General features: G+C 59.7%; 1 protein-coding gene across 1 annotated transcript in view; it reads right to left on the reverse strand.

The window, feature by feature from the left end:
* ILVBL (ilvB acetolactate synthase like) overlaps positions 1 to 5347 on the reverse strand; it is a 13443-nt gene extending 8096 nt beyond the window's left edge. The window contains 5 exon segments of the mRNA XM_080361308.1: positions 825 to 889; positions 2870 to 2997; positions 3553 to 3754; positions 3859 to 3990; positions 5329 to 5347. Of these exon segments, the coding sequence (XP_080217434.1) occupies positions 825 to 889; positions 2870 to 2997; positions 3553 to 3754; positions 3859 to 3972 (509 nt within the window). The 5' untranslated portion in view covers positions 3973 to 3990; positions 5329 to 5347.
* Positions 5348 to 10694: the final 5347 nt, after the last annotated feature.

Raw genomic sequence — 10694 nt, forward strand, 5'->3', positions numbered from 1 at the left:
CCCACATTTTGGGGTGTCCCCCCCACATTTTGGGGTGTCCCCCCCACATTTTGGGGTGTCCCCCCTCCATTTCGGGGTCCCATACTGGGGGTCCCAGCCCTGTTGGTGGCCATGGCCTGGTGGATACTGGGGCCAATGTCCCCCATGTTTTGTGTGCATTTCCCCCCCATTTCTGACGTGTTTCTCCCCCATGTTTTGGGGTGTCCCCCCCACATTTTGGGGTGTCCCCCCCCACATTTTGGGGTCCCATACCGGGGGTCCCGGACCTATTGGTGGCCATGGCCTGGCAGATACTGAGGCCAATGTCCCCCATGTTTCGTGTGTGTTTCCTCCCTATGTTTTGGGGTGTCCCCCCTACATTTTGGGGTGTCCCCCCCACATTTTGGGGTGTCCCCCCCACATTTTGGGGTGTCCCCCCCTCCATTTCGGGGTCCCATACCGGGGGTCCCAGCCCTGTTGGTGGCCATGGCCTGGTGGATACTGGGGCCAATGTCCCCCATGTTTTGTGTGCATTTCCCCCCCCATTTCTGACGTGTTTCTCCCCCACATTTCGGGGTGTCCTCCCCACATTTTGGGGTGACCCCCCCCAACATTTCGGGGTCCCATACCAGGGGTCCCAGACCTGGCGGTGGCCATGGCCTGAGGGATGCTGGGGCCAATGTCCCCCATGTTTCGTGTGTGTTTCCCCCCTATGTTTTGGGGTGTCCCCCCCACATTTGGGGGTGTCCCCCCAATTTTGGGGTCCCATACCGGGGGTCCCGGCCCTGGCGGTGGCCATGGCCCGTCGGATGGTGGGGACGAGGTCTCGCACGGTGCGGACGGACAAACGGGCCTTGCAGAGCGTCCTGAAGAGCGAGAGCTGCTCCACGTCCTGCAGCGCGCCGCGGCCCTGGAAACGGGGCAAAACGGGCCAAAATGAGCAAAAATGAGCCCAAAATGGGGGAGAACGGGGTGGAAATGGGGGGGATGGGTGGGAATGGGGGGGACGGGGTGGGAATGGGGGGAAAATGGCTGAAAAATGGCGGGAAGTGCCTCAAAAATGGAGGGGAACGATGCCCCAAAATGGAGGGAAAGTGAGCCCAAAATAGGGGGAAATGGGTCAGAAATGGGGAGAAAAACATCCAAAGATGGAGGGAAAATGGGTCGCAAATGGAGGGGGAAACGGGTCGGAAATGGAGGGGGAAATGAGCCCAAAATGGGGGGAAAATGGCTGAAAAATGGCGGGAAGTGCCTCAAAAATGGAGGGGAACAACGTCCCAAAATTGAGGGAAAATGGCCCAAAAATGGAGGGAAAATGAGCCCAAAATAGGGGGAATGGGTCAGAAATGGGGGGCGGAAAAACGGCCTGGAAACGGAGGGGAAATGGGTTGGAAACGGAGGGGGAAATGGGTTGGAAATGGAGGGGGAAATGGGTTGGAAATGGAGGGGGAAATGGGTTGGAAATGGAGGGGGAAATGGGTTGGAAATGGAGGGGGAAATGGGTTGGAAATGGAGGGGAAACCACCCCAAAAAATGGAGGGAAAATGAGCCGGAAATGGGGGGGAACAACATCCCAAAATGGAGGGAAAACCAGCCCAAAATAGGGGGAAATACATCCAAAGATGGAGGGAAAAATGGGTCGGAAATGGAGGGGGAAACGGGTTGGAAATGGAGGGGAAACCACCCCAAAAAATGGAGGGAAAATGAGCCCAAAAATGGAGGGAAATGGGTCAGAAATGGGGAGAAAAACATCCAAAGATGGAGGGAAAAACGGGTCGGAAATGGAGGGGGAAACAGGTTGGAAATCGGGGGGAAATGGGTTGGAAATGGGGGGGAAACCACCCCAAAAAATGGAGGGAAAATGGCCCAAAATGGGGGGGAAAACGAGCCCAAAATGGGGGGGAAAATGAGCCCAAAATGGAGGGGAACAACACCCCAAAATGGAGGGAAAACCAGCCCAAAAGTGAGGAAAAATGAGCCCAAAATAGGGGGAAATGGGTCAGAAATGGGGGGTAGGGAAACACCCAAAAATGGAGGGAGAAACGGGTCAGAAATGGAGGGAAAATGAGCCCAAAAATGGAGGGAAAATGAGCCCAAAAATGGAGGGAAAATGAGCCCAAAAATGGAGGGAAAATGAGCCCAAAAATGGAGGGAAAAAACACCCCAAAAATGAGGAAAAATAAGCCCCAAATTGGGGGGAAAACCACCCAAAAATGGAGGGGAAAAACCTCCCCAAAATGGGGGGAAAATGAGCCCAAAAATGGAGGGAAAAAACACATCAAAAATGGAGGAAAAATGAGCCCAAAATGGGGGGAAACGCGTTGGAAATGGGGGGAACAACACCCCAAAAATTGAGGGGGAAAAACACCCCAAAATGGAGGGGAAACCAGCCAAAAAAAGTGAGGGAAACCCCCCCCCAAAAAAATGGAGGGAAAATGAGCCCCAAATGGGGGGAAAATGGGGAGAAATGCCTCAAAAGTAGAGGGAAAAAACAGCCCAAAAATGGAGGGAAATGGGTCAGAAATGGGGGGGAAAACCACCCCAAAAAAGGGGGGAAAAAACACCCCCAAAATGGGGGGAAAAACCACCCCAAAATGGGGGGAAAAACCACCCCAAAATGGGGGGAAAAACCACCCCAAAATGGGGGGAAACTCCCCAAATACTGAAGAAAAGAAACACCAAATGGAGGGGAAAAAAAATGGCGGGAAACACCTCAAAAATGGCGGAAATCAACCCAACAAAATGGCGGAAAACACGCCAAAAATGAAGGAAAAACCCCAAACTGAGGAGAAAAATGGAACAAAATAGCACGAAACTCTCCAAAATGGAGGAAAAAACCCTAAAATTGAGGAAACCGCCCCAAAATGTGCCCCAAAAGGGATTTCTTTACCTTTTGTAAGGTGGCGGCTGCTCCCCCGATGAGCAGCAATGGCGACTCGGCCAACTGGGCGTTCTTGACCGCGGTGATCGTGTTGGTGACACCGGGGCCCGCGGTGACAATGGCGACACCGACACCACCTGGGGATGGCACAGATGGGGACAAATGGGGACAAAAGCCACCACAGAAGGTCCCTGGACACCCCCAAAGTCTTTGAACCCTTCGTAGGTCAATGGGGACCCAACCAAGTTGGGACACCCCAAAACCTTGGAACAGAAGAACATGGTGGCCTTGGTGCCACCTTCTCTTGGGCCTGTAGGTGACAAATGGGGACAAAAGCCACCACAGAAGGTCCCTGGACATCCCCAAAGTCTTTGAACCCTCTTCAGGTCAATGGGGACCCAACCAAGTTGGGACACCCCAAAATTCTCCATCCATTGAGCCAAGAGAACGTGATGGCCATGGAGTCACCTTCTTTTGGGCCTGTAGGTGACAAATGGGGACAAAAGCCACCACAGAAGGTCCCTGGACACCTCAAAAGTCCTTGAGCCCTTCGTAGGTCAATGGGGAACCAACCAAGTTGGGACACCCCAAAACCTTGGAACAGAAGAACATGGTGCCCTTGGTCTCACCTCCTTTGGCCTGCAGGTGACAAATGAGGACAAAAGCCACCATGAGGTGACCCCAGATCTCACCAGAGAGGCGGGAGACGGCGTCGGCGGCGAAGACGGCGGTGGCCTCGTGCCGCGTGTCCACCACGCGCACCCCGATCTTCTCGCAGGCCACCAGGATGGGCGAAATGTGCCCGCCGGCCAAGGCGAAGACGAACCGCACGCCGTGGGCCTTCAAGACGGCGGCCACCAACTCGCCACCGTGCCGGGGACTCTGCGGGTCCACCTGTGACACCGTGGGGACGTCACCGGCGTCGCCTCGGCCAGAACGATGCGGGTTTTGGGGTGAAAAAGGGTGGTTTTGGGTAAAAAATTGGGGGTGCTGCCTACCGGGTGGAAGAGTTGGTAGACGAGACCCAAGCGATGGGCCAGTGCGGCCAGCGCCGCGGCCACCGCCACCAGGAGGGTGGCCAAGGACACGGTGACAGCGCTCAGGGCGTCCATGGGGATGGCGGGAGAGGCCTGGGGGGATAGGTGAGCCGGGTTTAGTTGAGCCGGGTTTAGTTGAGCCGGGTTTAGTTGAATTTGGTGACTTGAACTCAGATTAATTGAACCCAGATTAATTGAATTTAGTGAGTTGAACCCGGATGAATTGAACCTCAATTAATTAAATTGGGTGAACTGAACCCAGACTAATTAAATTGGGTGAACTGAACCCAGACTAATTAAATTGGGTGAACTGAACCCAGACTAATTAAATTGGGTGAACTGAACCCAGACTAATTAAATTGGGTGAACTGAACCCAGACTAATTAAATTGGGTGAACTGAACCCAGACTAATTAAATTGGGTGAACTGAACCCAGACTCATTAAATTGGGGGAATCGAACCCAGACTCATTAAATTGGGGGAATTGAACCCAGATTAACTGAACCAGGATTAATTAAATTGGGTGAAATGAACACAGATCAATTAACCCAGATTAATTGAATTTGGTGAATTGAACCTGGAATAATTGAACCCGGATTAACTGAACTAGGATTAATTAAATTTGGTGAAATGAACACGGATCAATTAACCCAGATTAACTGAATTTGGTGAACTGAACCTGGAATAATTGAACCCAGATTAAACAAACCCAATTCACTGCATCTGGTTTAACCGAACCCAGTTTAACTGAGATGGATGAATTGAACCCAACAGAACCTAACCCAAGGAATTAAACACAGTTTAACTGAGCCCAGTTTAACTGAGCCCAGTTTAACTGAGCCCAGTTTAACTGAGCCCAGTTTAACTGAGCCCAGTTTAACTGAGCCCAGTTTAACTGAGCCCAGTTTAACTGAGCCCAGTTTAACTGAGCCCAGTTTAACTGAGCCCAGTTTAACTGAGCCCAGTTTAACTGAGCCCAGTTTAACTGAGCCCAGTTTAACTGAGCCCAGTTTAACTGAGCCCAGTTTAACTGAGATGGATGAATTGAACCCAATAGAACCTAACCCAAGGAATTAAACCCAGTTTAACTGAACCCAATAGAACCTAACCCAAGGAATTACACCCGGTTTAACTGAACCCAGTTTAACTGAACCCAGTTTAACTGAACCCAAGGAATTAAAGCCGGTTTAACTGAACCCAATAGAACCTAACCCATGGAATTAAACCCGGTTTACCTGAACCCAGTTTACCTGAACCCAATAGAACCTAACCCAAGGAATTAAACCCGGTTTAAGTGAACCCAGTTTAACTGAACCCAAGGAATTGAACCCAGTTTAACTGAACCCAGTACTTCTCTGGCGCAACCCCAACACTAAACCAAGCTTAATCCACACTAAGCCAAGCCCAACCCCGGCTCATTTGCTTAATTACCCTAACGAACTCGTCTGTCTTCTCCAACTCTCGGTGCCCACGCAAAGACCTGCTTGGGACGGGGTGGGGGGGGGAAGAGACAGAAAATCCTAAACCCAGCCTAACCCCCCCTCCCAAAAAAACTAATCCCGGTTTTAGCCCATTCCCACCCCACCGGAGCTGATCCAGACGCCGGATTTTCCTCCTTAAACCCCCCAATTTGCCTCTTTTTAGGCTTAAAAAGGGTGATGGGGGGGTGGAGGGATCCCACACCCCCCCCCCCCCCCCGGTGTCCCCTGGTTCTGTGACCCCCCCCAGCGTCCCCCCCCAATCCCACGACGCCCCCCCCCCCCCCCCCGTTCCCATGGCAACCCCCAGAGGGCGGGGCCAACCCCCCTGGGTCCCATGACCCCCCCGGATCCAAGGGCACCCCCGTGTCACCCCAAATCGGGATCCCTCCCCCCCCGCCAAGCCACCACCTGCTCGTCCCGGAAGCCCCGAGCCCCGCCCACTCCTGCGGCCCCGCCCACCCCCTCGGCCACGCCCCCTCCCCGCACCGACCCCGCGGCCGCCGGCGCTGCCGCCTGAATCACATGACGCAGACTCAATCACGTGACACTGCCTTCCGGCTCCGCCCCTTTCGCGTCATTCGCCCGCCGGAGCTTTATTTTAACCCTCAGCGGAGCGCGCTGATTGGCTGAGGGGCGGGGCGGAGCCCAGGGGGCGTGGCCAGGGAAGGGGCTGGGCCATGGCTGGCAGATTCTAAAGGGCGAGGGGCGGGGCCAAGGGGAAGGGGCGTGGCCTGCTGGGGGAGTCCCCCATGGGGATTCCCCCAGGGGGGGTTTACGTGGAGCTCTCGCTTGGGGGAGGTGGGAGGGGGGGTTGGGGTTTACATGGGGGGTTCGATTGGGGGGGGGTGTCTCCCATTATGTGGGATCAATTTGGGGGGGTCCCATGGATTTTTGGGGGGGAGGGTGGGGACCAGAAACTGCTCCAGGGGACCCAGGCGTCCGGGAAGGTGCCACCCCCCCCCCCCGGGGGGAGGAATGTGTGGGAAATTCCGTCCCGATCAGAGGAGGCGAAATCCCGGTGGGGGGGGCAAGGGGAGACACTTCCCGTCCACGGTGACGTCACCAACCGGAGGGACCCAGGCGTCCGGGTACCCCCATATCAGCTTTCAGGGGACCCAGGCGTCCGGATGTCCGCCAATGTCTTTTAGGGGACCCAGGCGTCCGGGTACCCCCATATCAGCTTCCAGGGGACCCAGGCGTCCGGGTCCCCCCCGCCAATGTCTTTTAGGGGACCCAGGCGTCCGGGTACCCCCCCCCAATGTCTTCAGGAGGACCCAGGCGTCCGGATCTCCCCCAATGTCTTTTAGGGGACCCAGGCGTCCGGGTACACCCCCCCCCCCCCCCCCGCAATGTCTTCCAGAGGACCCAGGTGTCCGGATCCCCCCCCAATGTCTTTTAGGGGACCCAGGCGTCCGGGTACCCCCCCTCCCCCCCCCAATGTCTTCCAGAGGACCCAGGCGTCCGGGTCCCCCCGCCAATGTCTTTTAGGGGACCCAGGCGTCCGGGTACCCCCATATCAGCTTCCAGGGGACCCAGGTGTCCGGGTATTCCCCAATATCTTCCAGAGGACCCAGGCGTCCGGGCACCCACTGATAGGGAGGGGGGCACAGCCCCCGGACGCCTGGGTCCCCCGGAAGCCGTTGTGGGAGGGGTTTTGGGTGCCCGGACGCCTGGGTCCCCATCCCAGCACTCTCCGCCTTTCCCCGGTGTCCCCCCCGGGGTTCCCCCCGCCCCCGGTGTCGCCGGTTCCTCCCTGGTTTGTCCCCACCCACCCCCGGGGCCGCTTTGTCCCCAGCCCTGATCGCCCCCTCCTTGTCCCTCCCCAGTGTCACCGGTGACCCCCCCGCTCCCAACGGGGTCCCTTCGGTCCCTCCCCAGTGTCCCCAACCCCTTCCCAGTGTCCCCATCCCCAGTGTCCCCAACCCCTCCCGGTCCTTCACAGTGTCCCCAACCCCTCCCCAGTGTCCCCATCCCCTGTATCCCAAACCCCTCCCGGTCCTCCCCAGTGTCCCCATCCCCAATGTCCCCAACCCCTCCCCAATGTCCCCAACCCCAATGTCCCCAACCTCTCCCGGTCCTCCCCAGTGTCCCCATCCCCAATGTCCCCAACCCCTCCCGGTCCTCCCCAGTGTCCCCATCCCCAATGTCCCCAACCCCTCCCGATCCTTCCCAGTGTCCCCATCCCCAATGTCCCCAACCCCTCCCGGTCCTCCCCAGTGTCCCCATCCCCAATGTCCCCAACCCCTCCCGGTCCTCCCCAGTGTCCCCATCCCCAATGTCCCCAACCCCTCCCGGTCCTTCCCAGTGTCCCCATCCCCAATGTCCCCAGCCCCTCCCGGTCCTCCCCAGTGTCCCCATCCCCAATGTCCCCAACCCCTCCCGGTCCTTCCCAGTGTCCCCATCCCCAATGTCCCCAACCCCTCCCGGTCCTCCCCAGTGTCCCCATCCCCAATGTCCCCAACCCCTCCCGGTCCTTCCCAGTGTCCCCATCCCCAATGTCCCCAACCCCTCCCGGTCCCTCCCAGTGTCCCCTCGGTGTCCCCATCCCCAGTGTCCCCATCCCCTCCCCAGTGTCCCCAACCCTTCCCCAGTGTCCCCATCCCCTGTATCCCCAGCCCCTCCCGATCCTTCCCAGTGGCCCCATCCCCAGTGTCCCCAACCCCTCCCGGTCCTCCCCAGTGTCCCCATCCCCAGTGTCCCCAACCCCTCCCGGTCCTCCCCAGTGTCCCCATCCCCAATGTCCCCAACCCCTCCCGGTCCTTCCCGGTGTCCCCATCCCCAATGTCCCCAACCCCTCCCGGTCCTTCCCGGTGTCCCCATCCCCAATGTCCCCATTCCCGGTGTCCCCATCCCCTCCCCATTGTCCCCACCCCCTCTCAGTGTCCCCATCCCCTGTATCCCCATCGCATTCCCGGTCCCACCCCCATGTCCCCAACCCCTCTCTTGTCCCTCCCCATTGTCTCCGGTCCCTCCCTTGTCCCTCCCATCCCTTCCCTGTCCCCTCCCCGATGTCCCCAACCCCTCTCGGTCCCTCCCCATGATATCCCCATCCCCTCCCCAGTGTCCCCATCCCCTCCCTTGTCCCTCCCGGTCCCCATTCAGTGTCCCCAACCCCTCCCCAGTGTCCCCATCCCCTCCCTTGTCCCTCCCGGTCCCCATTCAGTGTCCCCAACCCCTCCCCAGTGTCCCCATCCCCTCCCCACTGTCCCCGGTCCCTCCCTTGTCCCTCCCATCCCCTCCCGGTCCCCCTCCCCATTGTCCCCATCCCCTCCCCATTGTCCCCATCCCCTCCCCATTGTCCCCATCCCCTCCTCAGTGTCCCCATCCCCTGTATCCCCATCCCATTCCGGGTTCCTCTCGGTCCCCCCGCGATGTCCCCAGTGTCCCCAGTGTCCCCTTCTCCCTCTTCCCCACAGTGTCCCCAACCCCTCCCTTGTCCCTCCTGGTCCCTACTCAGTGTCCCCAACCCCTCCCCGCTCCCTCCCTTGTCCCTCCCATCCCCTCCCGGTCCCCCTCCCCATTGTCCCCATCCCCTCCCTATTGTCCCCATCCCCTCCCCATTGTCCCCATCCCCTCCTCAGTGTCCCCATCCCCTGTATCCCCATCCCACCCCGGGTCCCTCTCGGTCCCCCCGCGATGTCCCCAACCCTCTTCCCCACAGTGTCCCCAACCCCTCCCTTGTCCCTCCTGGTCCCTACTCAGTGTCCCCAACCCCTCCCCGGTCCTTCCCTTGTCCCTCCCATCCCCTCCCTGTCCCCTCCCCGATGTCCCCAACCCCTCCCCGTCCCTCCCTGTCCCCTCCCCGATGTCCCTGTCCCCTCCCCGTCCCCTCCGCTCCCTGTATAACGGCGGCTCCTCCGCCTCGTCCCCGCCGCGATGTCGCCTCTCGCCGGTCCCGCGTGTCCCTGCGGGGTGTCCCCCGCGTCCCAACCGGGTCCCCCAGGGACCTGCTGCTGCTGCGGCTGCCGGTTCCGCTGCCGGTTCCGCTCCGGGTCCCGCTCCCGGTCCCGATCCCTCCGTCTCCTCCCGGTTGTCGCCGCCGCCGTCGGAGCCGCCGCCCTCGGAGCCGCCGCTGCGGTGCTGGGGCTGTTGCGGGGCACGGAGCGAACGCGGGTGAGCGCGGGGAGCGGGGTGGGTCTGTCCGTCCATGTGTCTGTCTGTCTGTCCGGGGGTCTGTCCGCCCATGTGTCTGTCCGTCCCGGGGTCTGTCTGTCTGGCCGGGGGTCCGTCCGTTGCGGTGCTGGGGCTGTTGCGGGGCACGGAGCGAACGCGGGTGAGCGCGGGGAGCGGGGTGGGTCTGTCCGTCCATGTGTCTGTCTGTCTGTCCGGGGGTCTGTCCGCCCATGTGTCTGTCCGTCCCGGGGTCTGTCTGTCTGGCCGGGGGTCCGTCCGTTGCGGTGCTGGGGCTGTTGCGGGGCACGGAGCGAACGCGGGTGAGAGCGGGGAGCGGGGTGGGTCTGTCCGTCCATGTGTCTGTCTGTCTGTCCGGGGGTCTGTCCGCCCATGTGTCTGTCCGTCCCGGGGTCTGTCTGTCTGGCCGGGGGTCCGTCCGTTGCGGTGCTGGGGCTGCTGCGCGGCACGGAGCGAACGCGGGTGAGCGCGGGGAGCGGGGTGGGTCTGTCTGTCCATGTGTCTGTCTGTCTGTCCGGGGGTCTGTCCGCCCATGTGTCTGTCCTGGGGTCTGTCCGTCCATGTATCTGTCCGAGGGTCTGTCCGTCCATGTGTGTCTGTCTGTCTGTCCACGTGTCTGTCCGTCCATCTGTCTGTCTGTCCGGGGGTCTGTCCATCCATGTATCTGTCCGGGGGTCTGTCCGTCCATGTGTCTGTCTGTCTGTCCACGTGTGTGTCCGTCCATCTGTCTGTCTGTCCGGGGGTCTGTCCGTCCATGTGTCTGTCCGAGGGTCTATCTGTCCGGGTGTGTGTCTGTCTGTCCGGGGGTCTGTCCGTCCATGTGTCTGTCCGGGTGTCTGACTGTCCAGGGGTCTGTCTGTCTGTCCGGGGGTCTGTCTGTCTGGGGGTCTGTCCTTTACGGTGCTGGGGTTGCTGCGGGGCACGGAGCGGCCGTGGGTGAGCGCGGGGAGCGGGCTCTGGCCGGGGGTCTGTCTGTCTGTCTGTCTGTCTGTCCGGGGGTCTGTCTGTCCAGTTGTCCATCCATGTGTCTGTCTGTCTGTCCGTCCGGGGGTCTGTCCGCTGCGGTGCTGCGGGGCATGGAGTGGCTGCGGATGAGGGTGGGGAACGGGCTCTGTCTGTCCATGTGTCTGTCCGTCCATGTGTCTGTCTGGCAGTCTGTCTGTCCAGGGGTCGGTCAGTCTGTCT

The sequence above is a fragment of the Nesoenas mayeri genome, assembly GCF_963082525.1.
Source record: "Nesoenas mayeri genome assembly, chromosome: 31".
Taxonomy (NCBI): Eukaryota; Metazoa; Chordata; class Aves; order Columbiformes; family Columbidae; genus Nesoenas; species Nesoenas mayeri.